General features: G+C 36.8%; 1 protein-coding gene across 1 annotated transcript in view; it reads right to left on the bottom strand.

The window, feature by feature from the left end:
* Positions 1–26,598, bottom strand: part of SNTG2 (syntrophin gamma 2) — a 169,069-nt gene that overhangs the window by 87,633 nt on the left and 54,838 nt on the right. The window contains exons 7-9 of the mRNA XM_057431918.1: positions 21,073–21,160; positions 14,373–14,464; positions 12–139 (exon numbers count right to left, since the gene is read on the bottom strand). Of these exons, the coding sequence (XP_057287901.1) occupies positions 12–139; positions 14,373–14,464; positions 21,073–21,160 (308 nt within the window). The remainder of the gene's footprint in view (positions 1–11; positions 140–14,372; positions 14,465–21,072; positions 21,161–26,598) is intronic.

The following is a 26,598-nucleotide window of genomic DNA, read 5'->3' on the forward strand; positions in this document are numbered from 1 at the left end:
GGATTACAAACCTTAATTTATCTGTTCCAGCTTTGTACCTTGAGATTCGAGCCATTGACAGAGGAACTGATAAGGTGTCTAGCCAGCGCTTCTCATATTTTGGTTCATTAGCTATGGGTGAAGAAGGTGATGATGGAGCCTGTGCAAAATAAATGAGAATCAGTAAGTGCAATTTATCAGATGACATAGCGAAAAAACCCACTAATATGCATCTCTACCTCTGCCTGTCTCCGAAGTGAGTAATCATGGCAATAAAATTATTCAAGAATCTCAGAATTTAGTAGAGAATTAAAAGGAAGCATTCATGTAGAAAGGAATGCTACCTATATTGATATTATACTTGTGACTTAATTTCATTATTGCCTTAATATTAAATATATACATATTTTTAATACTTATAATTGACAATAAAAAGGAAATAGTTTTTAGTCATAAGCATCCTTAATTTTGTCTAAATGTAACATAAAATGCATTTTTGGTTTAAATTCATTTGGTCTTTGCAACTCTTCTACATCATCAGAGAAAAAGACACGGATAATATCCTAATGTAAAGACTACATTAGAGAATATTGGTTTCTTATTTGTGCATTGTGACTTTTATTCATAATGTTATTTAATAGTAGATTTCTGTGTTATCTCTATCCATATACAGACTGACGAATTTTGAAATATCATCTATCTTTGAAGTTTTCCTTCAAATGCTTCTATTAGAAAGGAAAGATTGTAGATACTGTCTAAGCAGTAAAGGCTGTCCAAATCTCAGAATAGTGAAAATATAAAATTTTACAATCACCTGCTCATTTCATGTAACTATGGCATAGAAAAGAAAACTTTAAAGCAGATGTCTGCAAATGCAAATTAAGTTAGGGGAATTAGCCTGGATATATAGCTATTGATGAATAGCCTAAACCAGAGCTTATCTACAAACTGTTCAGCCTGCTCATATATGTAGCATTCTTTTGTATTGCAACTAAATAGTGCATAAAAGCACAAAGAATGAAACATTATAAAAGGAAATATTTATGAAATATTAAAAGTTGCCATAAAGTTGCACTAAAACATTCAGGAAACTGCAGAGATAGGTATCTTAATCGATATAAACTTGCAGATCATGTAGTTTGTTCCTTGTGAAATAATATCCAGAGGTTTTCATCACTGTATCCATGACTGGAAATAAAGAACTATGCCCAATTTGTCAAAAAAGATTGTTAACTATTTGTTTTCACAGGCAAAAATTAGAAAATGCTGGAAACCACTGCTCAGTGTACCACCTGAGATTTATGAGCATGATTACGAGCTTAAAAAAATGCTTATTAAACAACAGAATAAATGGGGAGTTTCTTACAGAAAGCATAAAAATCATAAATTGAAAAGTATTGGCATTTATATCTCCTCACTAACATGACAGCTGAGCATTTCACTTTAATAAAGCTAGTAATACTATTTACAGAGAGGCGACCGAGGATTCACAGCCATAGATAGATAGGTCAAAGTTTGGCATTTGTGCTGTCTCTGAATCAAAATTATTTGTCCCATATTGTACAGAGCACTTTCTGTTAGAGAAGGGAGTTGAAAGTCAGTTATTTTATACAAGCACTGAGTAGTACTTACAAAAGCAAATAAACCACAGAATGACCTCTGTTATGCCCAGGTGTTTAAAATGCCATTTAACTTACTTAAAATAAAGAACATTCTGGGAATGGTTCTATTTCTATTTCTTTTTCTTGTTCATAAGGATTTAGGGTTCATTCCCCCTCCCCCTCTGCCTAAATCTCCTTCTTACAGTCAGCAAGGGCTGAACTTTCTATTTACTTCGTTAAATAAATAATAGTGAGTTTCACATTCTAACAGGATGACTCAGAACTGGTGATCGAGGGACACTTTCCAGCTAAATGAAAAATTTGTAATGAAATTGGCAGTGTTGGTAACACTAAAGAATCTTTTAGACTGCCATCTGTTTGGGGAAAGGAATTTAATTTAGAGTATTTGCAATCCCTAGAACAATCCAGCTTTCATTTCACCGAGATCTTCTGGTGGTATTGTGGTATGAATGTTTCATCATCAAGTCCATAGACTAATGCTATTACATACAATTAGCCACAAAAGGCTAAGTTGACATAAAAATCTTATACTAAGCTCCAAAGTTTAGTATAAATTTAATAATAATATCATAGTGAAAAATCCAATACATATTTTAGAATGCTGTAAAAATTAAAATAATTGACAGAACCACATGCAATCTGAAGTTTAAAATGATCACCATAATCTAATATGCCTGTCTAGAAACTGAAATGTCTAAGAATAAAGCAGAAGGTAGCTTATTACAGTCAAACATAAATGCTTGAATATGATCACTGAATTTAAAACCAAAGATCAGAAAATAAACAAACATATAAATTTCTGCAACACCTTTGTTTAGCTGTTAATTTTTTTACCTCTTGTTCCTATTCTTTCAATTCTTAAGGTATAGAAAACATCTAGACAATTTAAACATTTAAAAATCTGTCTTTTTCTTGTGAACTATTAGCTATACTTCTTTTAGCAAGCTGTTGAACAATATTCTGTAATAATCTAGGTGATTTAAGAGGACTTGGCAGCAAAAAATTTATGAGTGAGTCACTGGCAATTTCATGTTTCCATTTGGTCCCTTACACTCCAGTCAAATGCTTTACTAAGATACCAGTGCAAAACAAAATATATCTCAATGTAGGTAATGATGATAAGATCCCCTCTCAGTCATCTTTTCTCCAGGCTAAACAGGCCCAGATCTCAGCCTTTCCTCATAAGAGAAGAGAGATGCTCCAGTCCCCTAATCATCTTCATAACCCTCCACTGGACCCTATCCAGCAGTTCCTTGTCATTCTTGAACTGGGGAACTGAGAACTCAACACAATATCCCAGATGCAGCCTCACCAGGGCAGAGTAGAGGGGGACAACCACCTCTCTCAACCTGCTGATCATACCCTTCCTAATGCACTCCAGGATACCATCAGCATTCTTGGTCACAAGGGCGCATTGCTTGCTCATAGGCAATTTGTTGTCCACCAGGACCCCCAGGTCCTCCTCTGCTGAGCTGCTTTTCAGCATTTCAACCCCTAACCTGTACTGGTGAATGGAGTTGTTCCTCCCTCAGTGCAGGACCCTACACTCAGCTTTGTTGAACTTCATGAGATTCCTCTCCAGCTCTCTATACTATGTCTCACTGAATGGCAGCACAGCCTTCTGGTTCATCAGCCACTCCTCCAAATTTTGTATCATCATCAGACTTGCTGAGGGTACACGCTGTCCCTTCATCCAGGTCACTGAGAATTTGACAAGACAGGATTCTGTAGTGACCTCGGGGGAACACCTCTAGTCACAGGCGTCCTACTAGACGGTGCCACTGATCACAACCCTCTGACCTTGGCTGTTCAGCCAGTTCTCAGTCCACCCCACTGTCCACTCATCTAACTGAAGCTTCCTGAGCTTACCTATGAGGATGTTATCGGAGACAGTGTCAAAAGCCATCTGGACAAGATGGTGAACACCAGACTGAGCAAATTTATTAGACACAATAAGTAATAAAAAACAATAAAAAGAAAAACAAACTGCAAATATCTGCAGAAGCAGCTCATGATACTGAATAACTGAAAGATAAAATGGCTTCTGAAAATACAGTAAATACACGAAGAAAGACAATATTAACTTCCCCCATACTGTAATAGGATATGAACAGATGATTAACACTCAAAAAATAAGATCCTGCTGTTGTGGGAAAAGCAGATGTTGAAAGGAATGGAATCATTTTCACACAAATAATTAAGTAAACAAAGATTCATTAATCTGGAAAAGAAGCATCTGAAGGAATTGTGACAAAGGTATGTAACAAATAACAAAGAAAGGGATTAGGGAACAGTGGTTCACTTGCCCTTTTCATATAAGCAGAAGGGGTATCAATTAGAAGTAAAAACAGTCGGATAAAAACAAAGATTGTTTTCCCTCTATATAACAAACTGGCTCAGGAAGTCCCTATGGCAGAAGTAATTGGAGGTGCAGGAAATAAACCCTGTAAGTAATTGTACATATTTCCTCTGGTTTTGTATTCTCTGGAGGGCATCAGCTGGGAACAAGCTACTTGGCTAGATGGTCCTTTGGTCTGACCCAGTGTACTGAGTTGGCTGACCTTCAAGCCTTCTGTCTACTAAGCAGCTGCTGCTGCTCATGTTGAAAACTCTCAACAGTGTTTCTCCAAAGCACTAAAAAAGTTGACTGTTTAGAGATCATCTCTGCAGTCACAGCTTTTATCCTCTGGTTCATTTCACACCTTTGGCATTCTGCTGAGACTGCCAACAATGTTGCCGATTAATGCCAATTTATTTGTCACACCTGTCCATTAAGAAATGGATTGAACACAAAAATCTCATTTCTGACAGAACACTGAACAAGAATCAGGTTGTAATGACACATAATCACTACCCACCTGGGACAGCTGTGATCTAGAGCAGGGTCTGATTCTCTCTCCCATTAGCAATTGTTGACATATGAAGGACAATGTAGGCAAGTGCTTTGTTGCTTTGTAAAACTACTATATAACAACTCATTATGGGGCAACCAAGAAATCTTCACAGAAGTAGAATGAGACCAGAAAGTCCTCCACTAAGTGAGACATAATGAGACACATCTCTAAGTTTTCCCTAAGAACATAAGAAGGAAGGTGAAAGAACACAGCTAGTTGGGACTGTCAATATTTGCAACTTTTTGTACAATTTGCAGGGCTTGGGAACTTATTTCACCTTTTTTTTTTTTTTAACTGCCATTGATTCTAGATTTCAGCAAGAAAAAATATCATGTCCTCAGAAAGAACAGTTTCTGAATCCTCCCTAGTAATGTGATTTGCAATTTCTGCTAGGCTGCACCTTGAAAGCTTCCAAAGTGATATTTTAGGCTGACATATTGCTCTTTTCTTAAACATGGGCTTCAGGGAGGTTGAAACTGTGTTGATTCACTTTTGGAGTCATAAATACGGAGGGTGATGTTGCTTAGTATGATTAAGCTTGCTTTTAAATATACTTTTCTGCTTTGCATAATCTTCATAGCAGATGCAGATGAAGGGCTATACCTGCAGCAGCAATATATCATTTGCAAGCATTCTCATACCACATTTAAAGTGAAGAGGCAACAATAATCGAACAGTTTATTCTTAGGAGACTAAGCTAATTAGCATTAATGCTTTCTTCCCTCAAAACACACTACTTTTTCTTTACTATGATGCCTTGCTGCTGTCACCAGCATTGGGAAATAGAGGACAGGAAAAATTCTTATAAATATCTGAGCTTTCACCTGTACATGTAGCCAGTGCAAATTATTTCACAAAAGGCTTGTGTGTTATAGGGGTTTGATCTTCTATTGAAACTCCTTAATTTTTGCAGTTATTTTCTCAACTTGTTGGAGGGGTTCAAAAAACAGGAACTAGATGATCTTAAGGTCCTTTCCAACCCTACCTGTCTTGGGTGACATGGTTTAGTGTGTGGTGTTCCTGCCCATGGCAGGGGGGGTGGAACTATATATCTTAAGGTCCCTTCCAACCCTAACTATTCTATGATTTTATAATTTAGGTCCAAGCCCCCTGCAATGGGCAGGGACACCTTTCACTAGACCAGGTTGCTCAAAGCCCCATCCAACCTGGCCTTGAACACTTCCAGGGATGGGACAGACACAACTTCTCTGGGTAACCTGTTCCAGTGCCTCACCAGCCTCACTGTGAAGAATGTCTTCCTTATATCTAATCTAAATGTACCCTCAGGACCTGTGGATGCATCTCATCAGGACCCATGCACTTGTACACCTTCAGGTTCCTTAGAACCTGAAGGAACCTGATGTTCTCCTACAGTGACCAGTTCTTAATACTCCCAGTCCTTGCCTTTGCCTTCTGTCACTTGGGCCATGGGGATGAAGCACTTGCTGGTGAAGACCAAGGCAAAAAAGTTGTTGAGTACCTTAGCCTTCTCTATATCCTGGGTGTCCAGGTTTCCCATTTCCTGCATTTTCCCTGGTCTTTTTTTTTCACCAGTGTACCTACAGAAGCTTTTCTTGTTGCCCTTAATGTCCTTAGCCAGATTTAATTTTATCAGGGCTTTAGCTTTACTAAACTGATCCTTGGCTGCTGAATTTCTCTGCATCCTTCCCAGACTATCTTTCTTTGCTTCCACCCTAGAGCAGGCTTCCTTTTTGTATTGAAGTTTGCCCAGGAGTTTCTTGTTAATTCGCACAGACCTTATGGCATTTTTGCTTCACCTCCTCTTTGTTTGGTTTAGTGGTGAATTTGATAGTGTTAGGTTAACACTGAGTTGGACTTGATGATCTTAAGGGTGTTTTCCAACCTATGATTCTATGATTCTATGAAATAAGAATCCTGTGATACTGACAAGGAAAAAATATAACCTTTTACTGATCATTTATATTTATCCCTTTTTTGCTTTAGAGGATTTATTATTTCAGAACGTATCATTAAAGTCTTAAGCCTGTTCTGTAAACTGGTATCTCTACCAAGCACATGTATATGTTGTAAGAGGTATGACTAATTCTAGATTACTCTCTTTATTGATACTGGTTCAAAAGGAGATGGTTATGATAAAGCTGTTATCTATCTCTTGAGGTATTTTTGCTATATCCACTTTAGTTAGCTTTGCTGAGAATTCCTAAGAATAAAATAAAACATTCCTCCACAAAATATGTGTACAAAAATGCTTGCAATATATTTGATATTTATATACTTAAATATTTTCCTAGTAAAAACAACTCTGAGGTTGAAAACATAGAATCATAGAATATTTTAAGTTGGAAAGAATACATAAGTATTGAGTCTAACTCTGCGCTCCTTGCAGGACTACCTAAAACTGAATCATATGACTAAGAGCATCATCCAGATGGTCTCTGAAATCTGAAATGCTAAAAAATGGCTTGGCATAGCTTTACTCTGCCAGTTCCAGGAGGAAGAAGAGATTATATATATATACATATATATATTTATGTATATAAGCGGGGTTACTTATACAAGTATATAAGTGAACCAATCAGATCAACATATGGCTGAGCATTTGCTAATACTTATTCCAAGGACAGAGAGGAAAGAGGCTGGCAACACTTGCACTTATTCTGGGGGAAGCGAATTAGAGAGTCTTATAATTTCTTGCATCAGCACCAGCAATCATCAACTCACTGTGAATTGGATGAGCTCTCTCTATAGAGGCTGTATATATTATAAACTAGTTGGAGAAGAGAACAAGACCACTCCATTTCACACTAAAAAACTCTTACATTAGCTTACTTTAATCCTTGAAAACCACCATTAACAATTGTTCAGCTGGTACTAGAGACATGAGAGAAAATCTTGTGATGCCCAGCTAAAGAAACCCATTATTGTGATATCTACTGTAAAGAGAAGTCAATTAGAGCACTCAGCTTGTCTCTGAATTCAGAGGGATTTAATGATGATTATCAAGATACCTGTGCATTCCTTTGATGCAGCATCAATTCAGGAGAGAATTTGTGTTTATTTATTTTTAATGGAATTCTTCGATGCAGGTGCACAATTCTATGACAGCTTTAAGAAGACAGTAATTACCTGGTAAAGTATGCATCACCAAATCATTTAATAGATAAAGGCTTCTATACAGGAAACAAGCTCTTCCAGATGAAGTAACAATTTGGACAAGGAATTTGATGCCTTTAAAATTCAGTGAAAGCAGCAAATTATAATTATACAGCTCTATTCTACATTATTCTAATTGACAGACATTGCTTAATTAAATGGGAGGAAGGTGAAATAGCATGTGAAACAAGCATACTACTCCCTTTCTATCACAGAAAAAGAAACATTTTAAATTCTAATGCTGAATCAGATGCATGCTTTTGAAATTTAATGACTGCTCTTGAAGACATTTAATGCTTTTTAATTAATGGATAGTTTTGCAGACACTGAGCGCCTGTATTTGGTGTTTACATGGACACTCTATATAGAAGTACATGTTAGGAACTTAAACTGCCCTATTCACTGAAATAGCTATGCATTTAAGTCAATGGGATTGCTATTCCATCAGTGAGGAACAAATTAAAAACCTTTAAATTATGTAAGTTTCCCTAGAAGTGATTTATAATGGAAATATTAATAAATATTTCATTGCAGCTGTGCTGCTATGTCCTACTACATTTTTTTTTTTTTTTAATGAACCAATGAGGTACAAGCCTGACTAAGATATTTTTAGAGAATATAAATGTATTGTTTGACAGAATCTTGCACCTTTTCCTTTAATTTGCTTCCCTCAGGCTAGTCTGTAATTGGTTCCTGAATAACCTCAACAACCTTTCCTGGAACATCATTCCAGATATATTCCTCCTTTGGGGGAAAGGGGATAGGGGCCAGAGTAGTTTATATTAAATCTCAGCATAAAAAGCAGGAAGTAATTATGACTCTTCTCAAACTATAACAGCAGTCAGAAATCAAACCCCAACATTATGGTATTACACTATTAATGCAAGTGTACCCAAACTTCAAGTGTTACAGACAGCTTTTGGTAGCCTTTCATGTCCCCAGATGGGCATGCTGTCCTTGCTTAGAAAATTAGCTCAGGGTGGAAAATTCTTTGAACTCCACAACGTCTGCACACCCCTCAGGATAAATTTGAGGCTTAACTGTTGTTTGTATCCTTAACTAGAAACTCAGTAAGTGTCAATTTGTTGCAGGAATGACCCTGGATGAAACTCTGTGGGAGAACTTGTTGCCTACATTTCACTATCAGTTTTCACTGTAAATAATTTCTAGCATGTACCTGAACTGCTGGACTTCATCTATGCTAACATCAAATCTAGAAATACACCATCACTATATGCCTCTCTGTTTCCATGCTGATCGTTACCAGAGCCTAGCATTTGTAACAGTAATTGAAAATACCTTGGCAACAGTAGATGGATCTTGCTGGTATAAAAATAAAAAAAAAAAGGGAAAATAAAAAAATGGAAAAAGCTTGTATTCATTTCTTCTAACACTTCACCTTCCTCATTTAGTCATCGGTCTCATGAATGGTACCATATTTATTTCTCTCTAACCGAGGACTTCTAATAATCCCTGCTAAAATATATGAAAGAAGTCTGCTCTTTTTGTTCACCACGTTTGCAACAGGTGAGAAATGGTCATAATTTTGCTTACTCATAGAATGGAGTTTCAAATTCTACCTTTATAATCTAGCTCTGAGCTGAGGTTGTCCATTTTGCACCTTTATAGTCAAAGGCAGGAAAACAGATATGAGAAAAAAACATAGATGAGTTTGTCCAAGAATCAAATGCAAATTAATTAACTAAATTTCTCCACAGCTCTTATTCTGCACATTTGAATATCATAGGCCAAACAGGAAAGCATCATTAATAAGTAAATAATTTGTTTGCCTACCTGTGCAAATGAAAGGTACTCAATGCACTTAGAGCAACTTATGCAAATGCATAAGGATAAAGAAAATATTACCCAATTTCTACCAGGAGTCATTAAAAAGTGTAATAATTTTTTTTTATCTCCTAAGTAATTTTGTTTTTGCTGCTGCTTCAAACTACAATGACCAAATTCGTATGAACTATAAGAAACAATGCATTTTTATGAAATGACAATGTATGGCAAAATTATGTATAAATAAAAAATAAAACCAGATACCTAACAAGTGCGAGTTACTGTTTTCTACTGAACATACTTCTATTCTGATCCTGCTGCACCTTTTTCTGAAAGATAAATAATAAAGTTCATTTTATCTGAGCTTTCTTGGTCTTCTGCTTCTTTTCTAGCGGAAACAGATTCGGATTGAAGCTGCCTTCTTTGAAGGTGTGTGACTATCAGATTAATTTTCAGCATTCTAAGTGAATACTTTTAAAACTAGTATTAGGTGTAATAAAACAGCAAATATTGTTCTGTGTTCATTTATTTAGCAGCTAGTAAGACTTTCTTTGTATTTTCAATACCACATTAACTTTCACCAGCTTTGGTTAAGGCTTTAAGTTAAGGAAATCCTAAAGCCATATTAATTTCTGTGCAGAAGAAATGACCAACGTGATCAATCATATGTTAAATACTATAAGAAATAAGTCTGCTGAAAGGATTAGCAGTAACAGTGGGGATCAATACAACTAAAAGATAAGACTTTTAAAGATACCTTTTATTCACTTTATTAATCTCATAGTGAAAGTCCCAATCAACTCTAATCAGAATTAGAAAAATACAGCACTTTTGAATAGCTAAATCTAAATCAAACAATTTCAATACTCAATATCAAATGCATTTCCTTAACAATTCTACAGTCGTGGAGTAAGAAGGTATTATTTGATAGGCTTTTTTCAGCTTCTACTGCTATGCTTTCTGAAAGGTGTAATCAGAAAATTTGGAATATTTTTCCCCATAGGTGGAAAGGGAACAGTCACTTCATATTTTATTAATTGAGAAAAAGAAGCACAATTATTTCCAGGGTGTTTATCTCATTTCATAAATGTCTTCAGCACAGCAGCAGTCCAAAATATTTAAGTGTAGCTAGCTGTGTTCATCTATTTTGAGTTTCTCTTCAGTGAATAAATGGAAGAGATGGCGATGATTACTTTCACCAGAGTAACCAGCGCTGTACCTCTAAGTGAGCTATTTATTGTATTTATTACATTAACTATGTTTTATGCGCGTACATTCTCAAATGATACACTGTGAATTGGAAGTCAATTTAAAGTTACATTGCTTTCATATTCAGTGAGAAAAACATAGATTTTCAGATCAAGAGTTGGCAGAGTCTATCGGTATCACATGCTAAACCATTCTAATGGGAAAGCTATTGATCTGAAATCCTGAAACTTTTCTTCTTTAAAATGAGCTACAGGATAATAAAAATGAAGAATAAAATAAAGCTTAAGAATGATCAATGGTACACTGAACTGGAAGACACTACAGGAATATTCAAAAAATAAAACTATTGAAACTCTTTCAGATGTAGGGCATCAGTTCAATCTCAATGCAATAACCTGGTCACACACTCCACTAAAAGTATCCATCAGAATAGCATTTACTCTCTGTCAGAGAAGGTCCACCCCCTTTCTTGGGTCCTCTTCCCTTTTTGCCTTTACATGCTCGGAGACTTGAGTCACGCCGTTCTCTCACTCTGGAACCAGGACTATAATAGATATTAAAGATTTAGCATCCTACTAGTTCCACCAAGAGTTGAGCATCTGTATTTTTTCTTCTTAAAAACCTGAACTTGGTGATAAAGTAGGCAATGTCTTTTTTAAAGCAAAACTTTTTAATTTAACAGATGCAAGAAAGCCCCCAATGAAAAATACTTTAAGCCTACTTAGAAAAATTTAAGTGCCTGTTTAGTTTCATTTAACCAACTAAACTAAATGTGCACTATCAAAATTAAATTAGAGTTCTTAAATTACGTGAACACATGTAAAATAATGATTTACAATGGTCTCACTTCACTTATTAGAACATCCCTTTTAGACAACTCAGGGAAGTTGGATTTTCAATGAAATGAAAACCTACTTCATTCTCACTTTACACTGTAACTATCATATAACTCGATGTCTTAAACATGAATTTGTTTTTTATACCCCCTAACTACTCCAGGGAGCTAGCCTGGACATTTAGGATATATGGACATCTAGAAGAATCTCTCTCTCTACAGTATTTTTTTTGTTGTTTTGTAGGTAGAATCCATTGGGTAAACAACCTGTAATCACTAGCGTAAAGACCACCTCCTTTGAATGTTTTAATGTTCCCTTCTGAAATTTCACTTTGTGTTTAAGAAACCACTTATAAAATACAGATGAATGTATCTGCCACTACTAATCTCTAAAGCATTTGTCACAGTGTCCAAGCACAAAATAATTAGGTGTGAAGCAAGCACTTCAGCTCATTTCTGTGTTCCAGAGAACCCTGTTAAAGAGCTACAATGCAAACTGCTCTGCTATTATAGTGAGGATGTACCTATATCCTGAAGATGGTACTTCATCACGTATAACAGATGTTTCATGGCCAAAGTGGTAAAGGTACATCTAACAGAGGCAAGATAACACCAGAACTGAAAATGGTATAATCACATTAGGCAGAAGCAGCTTGCTGTTAAGATGGCTGAACTACTGTCTATATGATACAAGTTAGCTGAAGTGTCTCTATACAACTGTTTTTCAGAACAGACATGCTGAATGATAGCTTGGTAAAACTGGTGTATCAGTAATTCCTTGCATTCCCATCTGTTCCTTTACATTTGATGCTTTCCTGAGCAGTATTTCCAGTCAGTATTTCTGAATCTGACTGTGGATAGGAAGATACATACAAATGCTACACAATCCTACAAGACACAATACTCAAAGTGAGTCAGATCTTCCCTAACAAGGTGACATTTAAATGGATATTTAAGGATTTAAATATTCTTATCCCTACTGGGCAATACAATTATAGGAAATGTCAGTTCAGCTCTTCCTTCACCGTAAAAAATGAAAATACCTAATTAAAAAAAGTAGAAACACTCACTAGCTAGAAGTTGAAATACATTTATAACCACTATGAAAGGTCTGCCCAGAGCTCAGTTAGTTACACTCATAGTTTACTCTGATAAGTTTGACCATGCATCTCCAGCAGATCATCTCAAAAGCCAGTCATTCCTACTCAGAATACTTAGAACCTTGCTTTTGTATTTCACAATAAGAATCCGTCAGTTTTTCATCTTGTTTCCAATGAAGGGAGACCATGACTTTTTTATTAGGCTAGATATAAGGTAGATTGTTCTGCTTCACAGCATCTGGTACATACGTAGCTCCTTATGTGACTTTATGTTCAAGCTTCAGAAAAAATAAGTGTTGTATAAAAGCAAGCTAGTACCTTAGTATTCTCCCTTTTTGCTTTCTGTTTTTCCACTTATATTTCAAGTTTATGCACATTCTTTTGTGTGTTACCTTGGCAACTAACTCTAAATTACTCTGCTACAAGTCTACAAAACTCCAGCCACTTATTTATGTTTTTATAATGCGTAGAATTCAAAGTGTGCAGTTCCCACAGTACAGTCATAATGATTATTAAAAGTTCTTATGGCACAATCATTCTAGCACTTAATAGGCATTGGTTTACTAGAAGATGATAATGCAGTCACAGCCAATCATCTGACCATAGCCCTGTTCTTATAACACAAGGTATTTGCAGAAAGCACTTTGTATGCAGAGTACCTAGTAGACAGGTCTTGCAGAATGCTGGATTCTGAGGACAGATTTGAGTTCTTTAGTAAGGCTACAGTACAAGGTAATTAAAAGTAATAATTATCTTCATAACTAAAACCAAATAAGCATGAAACCTTCTGTATCTATGCTCAGTTTGGACGCCTAGCACTAAGGTATAGGTATCAGCACAGAAAGGCTTATTTCTCTTTATTCATTTATTGTATGTATATATTTATATTATCTCATAGATATGTATAATCAGATGAAAACAAGTCTTAAGTTTAGAAATACAGTGCTCAAAGGAGTGAAAAGCTTGGGAGAAGTGGAGCAATAAGCAGACCTGATGTCACTTGCTGAGTAGGAAACTTTCACTCCATTCACTGGGCATTCCTACTGTAAAATTTAATACCCAACTGAAAAACTACAGCTGCAGAGCTGAAGAAGTTTTGAACATGAAGGTCCACGTCCTTGTACAGCTAGTATCTACATCTTCAGTCTTCAGTCTTAAAAGAAAATTTTGCTTACTAAGACAACCTATCTTCTTTGGCTTTGGTGACTAGTATTTTTCCCAGAGTAGTATCTCCCCTCCCTAACCCCCCCCCACCCCCCCTCGATACCGCAATTAATTTAATCACAGCTGGTGACTGCAGAAAAAAAGAATTTAATATCTTCTGTATTAAAAAAGCAGGCCTTTTTTTTCCCCCTATGTCTGCTTTCCCATTTGATTTCTTTCTCATTTTCTCACCCTTTTACCAGTCACAAAAGTTTGCCTCAGTAATTCACCTTTACACTATTTTCTGAGTTCCTTGTACATTTCAGAAACTCTAGCTGGACTAAATTCGATAGTACTATACCACAATTCAACAAAATATGGCAAAAGATCACAGGAATTCATGTCTAAACAATGATTAAATCTTACTGTGCTCATTCCTACAAGCTTCCCAGTTGCCTCAGATTAAGAAACTAGCAGACCAGGGCCTCATGTTGACTGTTTTGTAAGTGTAGAATTTTACAGTACGTGCACTTCAAAATCAGTCAAACAAATAAGTAAATAAAAAGCCCAATAAAATTAGGGTAGTCTTACAGCCCTACACTAGCATTCTGAAGCTCAGAATGGGAAGAAAACTCACATAGCTTGCACCATTTATTAATCATCTGCTTACAGTGTTAGTTGAGTTTCCATTTAAATGTAAGCCACTGTCAAAGAGAGGTGATGAAGCTCCACTGCTGTGATCACTGGATGGTCCAGGGGAACCTAGAAATCAGATAATAAAAAATAATTGCTTATATTAAAAATGTATGCATATGTAAGTTGGTATCTATTCCACCTGTAAAACACATGAAAAAATTTAAATATAGATCACCAAACCAAGCCAGAAATACTACTTCCATTTTAAAATGACAATCAGTAAAATTTTGATATGCTATACTTTATGTCTAGAAAGAAAAAAGTTAGCTAGATGTCATTTTATAGAGGCTGTGCTCATGGGAACTACTTTTATGCTTACCTGTTTGCAGGATATAGCCTTTTTTCACTGAGAATGAGATATTTAAAAACTAATAAATACAGTTACACAAATCCTATTAATTTAATTAAAAATAAATCCTATTGAGTCTTGAAAGTCTCATCTTAGAGTATAACTGTGGACTGTATTTATAAACAAAGCTAATAAGATGTTCCCAGGCAAGTACTAACTGTACACATAAATAAACTTTATTAATGGATATATCTTTTTCTTAAAATGCTAATTAATTTCATGAATGATGCACATTCTCAAACTGTGAAATTAAAAGCAGTCATCTTGAAATGTTGATTCTATGTTAATATCTTCAGATTACACATATATATCGATACATATCTTCCTTAAGTAGTTATGCATCATGATCCTGCTTTAGTAGTTTAGGTGACTCCAAGAAAGCTTAATACTTTTGTAACATACAATAATGGAAACAGCACAAAGTCACATCATTGTGTAATTTCTGCTTAAATGTAAAATGTTAACATAGAGCACCAATAATACACAATTACTCTCAGACAGCACTTGGTCTTATCAATAAAGCACATAAAATCAATTTCACAGCATTATATTCATCATCACTGAAAACTCATTTTTCCGTCTGAAGAAGTCACCTGAAATTGCCTGTAAATCATTTTACATTAATAGGCCTGTCAAGTCACATCATGAAAGTCAGTCACATGTTTTTGTATGTATCTATTCCACATATCTAGAAGATTTAGCAAAATTCAACAAAAACTCATTTTCTCCATAACAAATCTCTGCCAATTCAGTGCTGAGGTCTCGCAATTACATTCTGAATTTTGAAATTTCAGCATGTTTTCATTTGGAGTCCTTTCAGTACAATGCTAGATGATGGCAGCAGAAGGAAGAATTATGCTTTGCTTGTGTGGTTCTTACCCAAGCACTGACTTCAGTAGCTAGCTACAATGTTTTGTAGCTACCATGTAAGTACAGTAGACCAAGAAATTCTATGTTTATACTCATTGACGACCACGGTGACTTGCTAGAACAGAAGATAACATGTAACTTTTTTGTAATAAAAGTACTAAAATAAAAAAGTTGGCATTAAATTCTCCACTGAAGAATGGGTCAGTGGGTAATTATGGGAGATCCAAGAATCAATCAAATTCCTAAAGTGGAATTATCTCACTTCTTCAGCAATTTGAGCATATCAAAAGACATTAATTTAGATATTTTCAAATCTCTAAATCCAGGTTTTACCATAATTAAAAATGCTATGTTAGAATTTTTTTTTTTTGTCAGTAGAGAAAATTGACATCTGTTACATGGAAAACTAAGAATAAGAATAGAAAAATAAAGAAAACTAAGAATAAAAGGTGAAGCAACAAATTTCCCTCCTCCCACACCATCACTGCAGATTTCCTTTTAGTTCAGCATCTTTCTTTGGTTTTCTGAGTCACAAGAAACTACAAGCCTTTCTCAAACTATGTCACCTTCACCACCTGACTGCAAACAAGTTCACAGATCTTTTAGTCTGCTCGCTGCCTATTCTGCCTCACTCGCTCATGGACTACTCCTTCCTGGTCTTGTTAGCATTATAGAAGATCCCAAGGAAGGTACAGTGCTCTAATTTCTTCTAGGAGATTGGTCTGACTCCCTGCATGGCAGCTCTAGAGCAATCAGGTAGTCTTTCCTCCCTGTTCTTACAACAAAACATACATGATGCAAAATATACTAACACAAAGTAAAGCTTATACTGTCTGCTACTGTAGCTCTTGCCCAAGCAGCTGAGACTCCAAATCATGTGTTAGGTACCAGTCCAAACTCTGGAACAATAGTTTGAGAATAGTTTGCTACACTCCATGGCCACAATACAATATCCTGATGGGTACTGATGAAAGGTGTTTGGTATATTGTGAGATTTTCAGCAATTGTTATTGCCTAGCTGCCCTCTTACCCACCCAAATAATAGACAGCCAGCCAGCCTATAAGAAATGCAAACCTACACTATGACAGGCTTCATCTCTTTAATGTGTGTATTCTCAGCTTATTCTGGCTTTTTTATTTTTTTTTTTAATTTTGAGAAGGCTGTGTCAAGAAGGTATCCTGTGGGAAAGGAGGTGATCTTTGCCTGATCATTACCTGGGCAATAGCTGAGTATGCTCATAATAAAAATCACAACACCTTACCCTGTAAGGTGAGAAGGGCTCACAGAAAGAGAGAGATAGCAAGGATATAGGTGACTGCAGTTTGCAAAAGAGACTGATACGCTCCTGGGGACAGCAGGAAAAAGACAGAGAGAACTCTGAGGTGAGGGAAAGAAAATCTGTAAGGATCACAGGGGATTTTGCAGAGCAAATCACCAAGCTAGCTGACACCACAACTAAAGCAAGAATTCATTTGCAGTGGTACAGGTAGGAGCTGTTTTTAAATCTTTTTATATTAACAAAATGACTGAGATTTTACAATTTTAAAAGTTAGGCATTTTATTACTTATTTTAATAAAGCCTGGATTTTACTTTTAACTTTAAAAGCCTTAAGGCCTAGAACGGTGTCTGGTCAACTAAGAGTCCCATTAACGTGGTTGTTTATTTCAGTCATTGAATTACACTAAATCTCTAAATAACAAATAAAACTCCCAAAACACAGGTCAGCAGATCAATGTCCAGCAAGAAGCCAGCAAGACTTTATCCTTTACATCAATTTGTCTTATGATCAACATTGCTGAATGATATTGGAGACCTCCTGTATGTAAATAAAAACTCATTTATCCAACTTAATAATTATGTCATAAACACCTCCAATAGACACAAAGCTCATTCCAGAACATCCACAAAATTAAAATCAAAGGAAACACTCCTGGTGATTTTTAATTATACTGCAGGCTTTGCAACTTCAGAATATTCTCATAATTTGGTATAACTATCAAAAAAAGAAAAACTCTGAAGAGTCTGTTTTACCACAAAATGTGCTGAAGAGTCTTCCCAGCAGCAGTGAGTCTTATCTAAAAGGGTCCTACAAGCCATCCTCAGCTGTAGGATGGGTAATAGACTTAGCTCCAGAGAATTCTTAATGACAATAACCAAGAGCTGATACTGTATCTATTCTGTAACATAGACTAATACAATAACCCATATCGCCACTAACTGCCTGACCCAGCTCCAAAAAAAAAACAGGATTTCTTCCTTTGTTTTCCAGAATCACAAATCTATCCTCTCTAGTTGACAGTGACCTTAGAGTAAACCACAGGCCATGGGATAAGGAATTACACTAGCCATGGAGCCAGTCAACCCAAAGAATCAGACAGTTAATAACCCTACTGGCCCATGCTACCTTCTCATCTAGGCCTGAGAGTTTTTTGAGGAAGTATTTGCTCTATGCAAAATTATGCCAAGAATTCTGAAATATTTTATAAAATTGCTGATCAAATTCCTGTGGAAAAGGATATTTTCTGGCATAATTTAATTTACTGTTATGGACAGTCTCATAATAGTCTAGTAAGGGCCAAGGTTCCCAGGCAGCTGTGAAAGATACAACAATCAGTGCTGGCATACCACCCTGAGTTAGGGCCTCTTCCAAACAGAAACAAGTAGTCTTTGTCTCATTCCTAAGTGCTAGTTCATCAGTATTCATGCCGGATCCTATATCTGTTGCTCACAATAATGAAAGAGAGAAACAACCAGAAAAATTGGTGAGACCTGTAGGCAGGTATTTTCCTGTTGTGACATCTTTTGCTTTTGCTAGCCATGGCATGAGATAGTGTAGGGAGGAGAGAGGCATGATGAGGAAGCAGGGGAGACAGATGCTACCCCTGTTAATGTAATTACAGAAATAGTAATAATATGGGTTAATAGGAAGAGATGGTTTGTTTGTATTTGAAGTGAACACACCACAGTACTAAAACTGCCAGTATAGCCGCTGGTATGACTGAATGCTTGAAAGTAGAGGACTATATGCCTGAGTCTTCTGGGATGCTTGGAAAAGCCAATAGACTTCAGAATTATGAATGTATGCATGTAAATCTTACCTGCAGTGTGACTTGGGAAGTACTTTATTGCAGAGTAGAATTGCTGCTTAGCTTGTTATATGTGTCACTGGTGCTTCATGACCAGAATTCCCTTTTGTGCATGGGCTTGTGAAAAGCTCTTCCAGAAATAGGGTGGTTTGTCCTACGACTATTCTCAGTGTACAGCCCAAAACCAGACCTATTTTCCATTCTACACCTTATTTGCTTATTTCCTCAACACCAAAATGAATTTTTCTGTCAAGTCACCATAGGTATCTGACTCATTGAGCTTGGTTTTAGCCTGCATTTGATGGCTGCACAGAACACCCTAGAGGAGCAGCTGAGTTCTGTGCTGAAGTCCAGGTTCAGTTCACAAGGGTCATTTAAATTCTTCACTTGTCTGATCATACTTAACAAGTCGTTTTCTTGAGCATGCAGTATAGGACTGAAGGTGTGGGATCATGCATGGGACTGGGCAGGGTAGTATAATGCTTGCCAAAGATTTCCTCATGCTCTGCATAAAGGAGGCAAGCCTAATAACCCACCAAAAATGAGCAATTTGTATCCAAGATGTGTCTTTAAGAAGCATTGCTTCTCTGCTGTGATTTTTGATACTCTGTGATAGCTTGTCTAAAATGTCACTGTCTTCCCTATTCCAAACAGGTTTTCTTTGAACAACAGTAATCAGGGGCAGACTCCAAATGGTGCTAGTTGGCCACAGGCCATGAAAGAGGCCCTTTGAATGAGAGTTATGGGTCTTCTAAGGTGAAAGTTCCTGGTTCAAGTGTTCATGGAAGCTACTAATCTACAGAAGTTTTGCATACACCTCTGGTCACATGGAGATAGAAGGTGATCTAGTCTCCCTGCTAATCACTGCTTTCTCTTACCAGAAGTAGCACTTTATGGAAGCAGTGCCATAATCTCAGCCACCCAGACAAGAATGGCTGCAATGCCTCCTGGTGGGAAAGGCAATGCAGCCATGATGTACCAAGAGGGCATCAGTATTTCTGGACCTGTGTGAACTATTTCTGACAATAATTAATAAGTGGTATCCCTGTTTCTGTCTTGACTTGAGCTTTTTCATTGTATCTTCTCCCCATGTTCTGTTTGAGGGGAGGGAGTGAGAGAGTGGCTGCGTGGGAGCTTGGCTCTTAGCTAAGATTAACCAACCACAAGTGGTAGAATCCAAATGTGTATGTGATGGCAATCAACAAGATGAGATAAAATTACCTGTAGGACTGTCGTAACCACAAATGAATGTGGCCACACAAAATTTAGTGGTTAAGACCCCACTACCTTGCCAGAGTCATATTTAAGCTTGGACACAGTTATCCAAGACATTATAGATATTGAACTATAGTCATCTGATTACCTAGCAGGCAAGTCAGGAAGACAAAATTTGAAGTTTCATTAAAAGGAACACTAACCAGAAAATACCTCCAAATTTAAACATAAGATTTCTCTGAATTTAGATTACATATTCAGCTGGAAATTACACATAGTAAGATCTGAAATAAAAGTTTTATCGTGAAATGTATAGTTCAGCTTAGTAGAGGCCTGTCAGGTTTGCTTTTAATAAGTCTAAGAATCTAGATTAAATGACAGACCTCATCTAATGACAAGAGCTAGACCTATGAGAACTATGATTCTGTTAGTGTCAAGAAAAAAAAAACATGCACATAGCTGAGCACAACTTACATAAATCCCCAGAACTAGACATAGTTTAAATTTGTTTTGCTTAATTTGGGAAGAGAATCATATGTAAGATAAATTAGTACAAAATTATTCAGTCTGACTAAGTTAGCTGATATATTATGTGCACTTTTCTACTTGCAACACTAATTAAAAGTGAGCGTCTTGGATATTTTTATTTGCTAACCAGAACAACCAACAACTTCCCTCATCTGCATTTTTCATAAACAATTTACTATTGCTACCTTTAAATTACTCAGTTGTCACATTATAATTCTACTCTGACAAAAATGATCAAAATGTATGAAATACACATAATTAATGTTATCCATTTGTTTGGAAAATGTCCTGAAAATACTCTTCAGTGTGAATGTATGATTCAGATGTTTGCAAACACTATTTTATTGTATTCAGGCAAAGTTTCTGTAGAACAGCTTTCAGATATCACCCATGATTGTACTTCATTTTAATGAGTTGTTCAGTTTTATTTTGAATAAACTATACAGAAGCAGTCATGCAGTATGCATTAGATCCTTACATGTTAAGCAACAAAGTACATGCAGTTTTCTCTTTCTTCCTGTAAACCACTCAAGGATTTAATTCCTATTTCTGTCACTGTCATCTTATTATAAGAATACTGCAAAGAGGAAAACAAATTACTTTTATTCATTAATTTCCTCTTACCTAATGGGAGCTTTAAAAATGATGGAGCTTCCCTGAGGTACTGAACAGTGATGGTAACTTCATCGCCAGCATTTCTCAATAGGTGTACCTGTCAGTGTGACAAATAACAGCTACTTTAAACCAAAGAATCACCAGTCATGAAAAGCACATTACTTACAATCAAATCAACATCTCTGTTGATCTAGAATAAACTCAGTATGAACATTTCTGACTGGGAACAAAAAATATATCTTGAGGGTTAAGTCACACCAACAACAGATAAGAGTAGGCAAGACCAATGGAACAATCCAAATAAACAATTTGGTGGGCAATTTGAGTTTATGTACCAGCTGAACACAACTTTTAAAAAACAAATTGATGTAATAAAACTGGCATAAAGTAGTAGGGAAACATGTTTATGAAGATAATACATTAATTGTGTGTGTATACATATAAAAAGACACAAAAAGGTATAAGTATTTGATTTGATCAATTTAGGTAATACATGAAGCACATTTCTCTGTTTCAAATACAGTCTTGACTTTTGTGACTGTCTTCATTATCTGGACGCATTTGCTAACCAGAAGGGAACACACACACACACACAAACACATATGTGTATAGAGACATGTACTAACACATCAGAATTAACTTAAAGGCATAGCTTGATACTGCGTAAGGAGCTTTTTTAAACACAGAACTTCAAATAAAATCTTGAATGGAACTTGATTTCTATTTAAGGGCAGAGGTATTCTCTAGTTTCATATTCATGATGCTCAGGAAACAGGTACTGCATTTGCTTTACATGTGGCCTGTACGCAGGGTCCAGAACCCTGATCCTGTTTGTTTGAACAGGATGCTAAGGCTTGTGGCCTCTAATCTGAACACAATCAAAGCATGCATGTATCAAGCAGAAAAGTAATTGCATCAAACTAACCACAAACTACATGTTTACTGGCCTAATGTTGTACTTGGAAGATGCTGGTGGTTGTGTCGTTTCCACAATTTTAGCAAGACACTACACTGCCAACATTATGAGATGCAGAATCACCTCCAATTTTGTAACTCTTCCTCTTGTGCACCTGAAGTAATGCTTGTACCATTTTACTGTGAGGGTAATGAGACGCTGGAAGAGTTTGTCCAGAAAAGTTGTGGATGCCCCATTCCTGGCAGTGTTCAGGGACAGTTTGGATGTGGCTTTGAGCAACCTGATCTAGTAGAAGGTGTCCCTGCCCAAGGCAGGGGGGGTTGGCACTAACTAGATGATCTTTAAAGTTCCTTTCAATGCCAACCATCCTATGATTCTATGACCTACATGAAAACATCAATCTTATGCCTGGTGGATATGAAAACCCAGGACAAGTGAAGAAATCAAGTAAGCAGTCACACAAGCTAAGAATTTTAGGATATAAAAATATTCTGGAAAAGTGTGAGCAAGAGAAGTGACTGTAAAATGCCTAGCACTAACACTGAAGAAAACATTATCTGGACATGTTCTGGTTTGACTGATTGAGTGACATATGAATTACCCATATAAAGTACTGTTGCTAAAACCTTACTGTTTACTGTACGTGCAAAATCCGTATCTTTTAACAAAGACTTACAGTGTCTGCCTCCATCCTCCCCACTCATCTTTCAGTCCATCAAACAGTGACCTCCACTGGTAACAACTTGCAGTAGCACTAATAACCACAGATCAATCCCTGAGAGGGAACAATAACATTTCCCACTCATTAAGTTAGGAAATCCAGCTGTGCAGTGGAGAAGAAAGAGCTCAATAAGGTCAGAGAAAGCACCTAACAAGGAGTCCAATCAGATTAGTGAGCTTGAGGAATGTGGGTCCAGAGGCAAATGGGTAGAGGATGCATAAGAGAAATATTAAAAAAGAACAAAAAGAAGAAAAGGTAAGTGCCATCAGCTTCAGCAAGTTTCCCCCAAAGAACCTTCATTTCCTTTCAAGTTCCTCCTCCCTGATAGACTGATTACTCTCCCCAAAAGCCCCATTTCTTGACTTTTCTTGTTCTCTGTTCAAGTATTTTTACACCAACATCCCCCCCCCCCGCCCCCCAGCTTAATCCACATTTAAATGATTTACTACCCAAAAATACAACAACTACTGATACCGTGCTACCTACTCACACCCAGTACTCTGATATGAGGTGTTCCAACGATTTTGTTAACAATTGACTATAAGAGTACCTGATGTCTCATTATGGAAAAAAAATCCCATTAAAATCAATATTTCTCACTAAACCACCTCAGGATGATCACAATAGGAATAACCAGGAACTGAAGCACAGAAAAATTAGAATCCTTCTTTAAGGTAATACAAAAGTGTGTCAGGACTTCCAAGCTAACAAATGTGTTTTGAGTTCTAATGTATAAGAACTCTATGTCTCCTGAAATCCTCTGCCCCTTCTCTCCTGCAATAGCATAGACTATTACTTACTAAAGGACTGAAAATTATTGGTACCTCTGCTACTTTTCTCTAACAAATATAGTTCCTCCCTTTATCTGCAGAATATTATGCATATATGATATACATAAAAAGTCTTTGGTATATATACAAAGGGTATTTATATATATATTATAATAGACCTATATATATATACACATGTGCAAAACTTTTAATCAAATTTCAGCTACCACATCATTCTAAAATTCCTCTGAAATTGTGTTGTAACTGGATGCTTTGTTTTAAATTTGCCTGATTTGAAGATTCTTGATTTCGACATTACATCTAATCATAAATTCTAGACTATTTTTAAGTGAAGGTAAGCTCAGTAGCTTAATTAAATTAAACTAGAATAGATTTAGAATATTAAAATAGAATCTTGTTTTGTGGATTTATTTTGCACAATATGCTCAGAAACTCATGAAAGTTATGTCAATTTACATAAATGTTTCCTTGAAAGTAATACTTTAATTATTAGGGTATTCATACAGTTCTGTAGCCACTTAATATTTTCATCAGCAAGATTCAAAATTAGTATTACTGAATATAGTTCTCTTTTGCAATACATTACTGATGAGCTGAATGTAAACTAAAAACCATTATGTCTTGTAGAGCTTCACTATCATTATGGCATATATAGCTAAGCTACATATGTATGTATGTATATGTACACATACATATAAAGGTTATGCTTGCTATGTTAAAAAGATAAAATAGACTTTTGTAATAGTCACATTGGATCATATGTGAAATACAGTTCAGACACAAAAATTTGCATGCTTTTCATATGTATAAATAAACTGATCTAGAGATGAAAAATATGAATGATAAAAATTGAATAAAATGTAAGTATATCCTTGTATACAATTAAATTAGACTGCAATAACTTTTCAGTCTCCAGTTGATTGTCTTCCCAAACTTCATTAATATCAGCATTAGGCCTTGAAATGAACTGATGTTCTTCTTTTAGCCCTGCCACACCACCTAATGACTTTGCACTATTTATGCTAAGCTAAATTGCAATGGAGCCTTCACAAACACATCACACTCTTTTAAATGTTATTGAAATGGTTGTAAAAGACAGTAAATCAATCTTTTTTGCCACACTGTACTGATAGAACCACTGAACTTTGGAGTCATTGACCAACAAAGCTAATTGGAAAAGTTTTCTATGAGTATATGTATAAAGTTAGTGAATGATTAATTACTTTATTTTCTTAAAGCCCCTCATGTAATTGATGTAAAATCCAAGCTCAGGCCAAGTACGTATGGCTGAAAAAAATTCAACAAGTAGCACAGAGGGGTAACTAATGACTATGGATCAGTCATTAGAAAATGAACATGAGCCGGCAGTGTGCACTTGCAGCCCAGAAAGCCAAACGTACCCTGGGCTGCATCAAAAGGAGCGTGACCAGCAGGTCAGAGATGATCCTACCCCTCTACTCTGCTCTCGTGAGACCTCACTTGGAGTATTGTGTGCAGTTCTGATGTCCTCAACATGAAAAACACATGCAACTGTTGGAACAAGTCCAGAGGAGGGCCACGAGGATGATCAGGGGACTGAAGCACCTCCCATATGAAGACAGGCTGAGGAAGTTGGGGGTGTTCAGCCTGGAAAAGAGAAGGCTGTGAGGAGATCTCATAGCAGCCTTCCAGCATCTGAAGGGGGCCTGTAAGGAGGATGGGGATGGAATTACATTAGGGACTGTAATGATAGGATAAGGGGTAATGGGTTCAAACTTAAACAGGGGAAGTTTAGATTGGATGTAAGGGAGAAGTTCTTTACTGTGAGGGTGGTGAAGCACTGGAATGGGTTGCCCAGGGAAGCTGTGAATGCTCCGTCCGTGGTGGTGTTCAAGGCCAGGTTGGACAGAGCCTTGGGTGACATGGTTTAGTGTGAGGTGTCCCTGCCCATGGCAGGGGGGTTGGAACTAGATAATCTTAAGGTCCTTTCCAACCCTAACTTTTCTATGATTCTATAATAACAATAAATAATTTTAGCTTCCTAATAGGTATAAACATTATATACTAATGCACTGCTTTGTGGTGCTGAAGCTTTTGCACAAGTCCAGTAAGTCCAAAACTAAAAAAAATATAGCTTTTGAGTAACATTTACTGTTTCACTGTTTCCCTACTGTAGTATTAATATAAAAGGAGAATTGTAAAAGTGTTAAAAACAAACAAACAAACAAACAAACAGACAAACAAACCACAGTTGATTTCTGGGCATCTCACTACAAGAAAGACATTAAGGTGCTGGAGCAGGTCGAGAAAATCAGGCAACAAAGCTGGTGAAAGGTCTGGAGAATAAGTCTTATGAAGGACAGCTGAGGGAACTGGGGTTGTTTAGTCTGGAGAAGAGAAGGCTCAGGGGGAACCTTATTGCTCTCTATAACTACCTGAAAGGAGGTTGTAGTGAGGTGGAGGTCAGTCTCTTGTTCCAAATAGGGGTCAGGGGAAGTTTAGGTTGCATACGAGGAAAAATTTCTTCACAGAGAGGGTGATCAGGCATTGGAACAGGCTGCCCAGGGAAATGATGGAATCACTGACCCTGGAAGTGTTCAAAAATTGTGCAGACGAGGCCCTCAGTGATTTGCTTTAGTGGTGGTCTTGGCAAAGCTGGGGTAATTGTTGGACTTGATGATCTCAAAGGACTTTTCCAACTTAGCTTATTCTATGATTCTATGAAATACATCTACTGCAGCTGTGTGTGCCTGCACTTACTTGGGTGTTCATATGTGTGAAGGAGAAAAGGGCATTAAGGAAAATCCTTGCTTCTCATGCTAGCTGTCTGTCCTGGGTTCAGCAGTAGCAGTCATTTTTCTCCTTTGTGGTAGCTGGTGCGCTGCTGTGCTTTGACTTCCAGCCCAGGAACAGTGCTGGTGGTACCGATGTTTTCGGTTGTTGCTAAGTGATGTTTACCCTGACCAAGGACTTTGTGAGGCTCATGCTCTGCCAGGGAGGAGGGGAAGCCGTGAGGAAGCAGAGACGGGACGCCCCACCCAAGCTAGCCAAAGAGGTATTCCATACCACAGCACGTCATGCCTGGGGTGGGGGGGGTAACTGGGAGTTACCTGGAAAGACACGGGCTT

The sequence above is a fragment of the Pezoporus wallicus genome, unplaced genomic scaffold (genome assembly GCF_028554395.1).
Source record: "Pezoporus wallicus isolate ANWC-B61680 ecotype Strahan unplaced genomic scaffold, APGP_CSIRO_Pwel_v1 contig_161, whole genome shotgun sequence".
NCBI classification, from domain to species: domain Eukaryota; kingdom Metazoa; phylum Chordata; class Aves; order Psittaciformes; family Psittacidae; genus Pezoporus; species Pezoporus wallicus.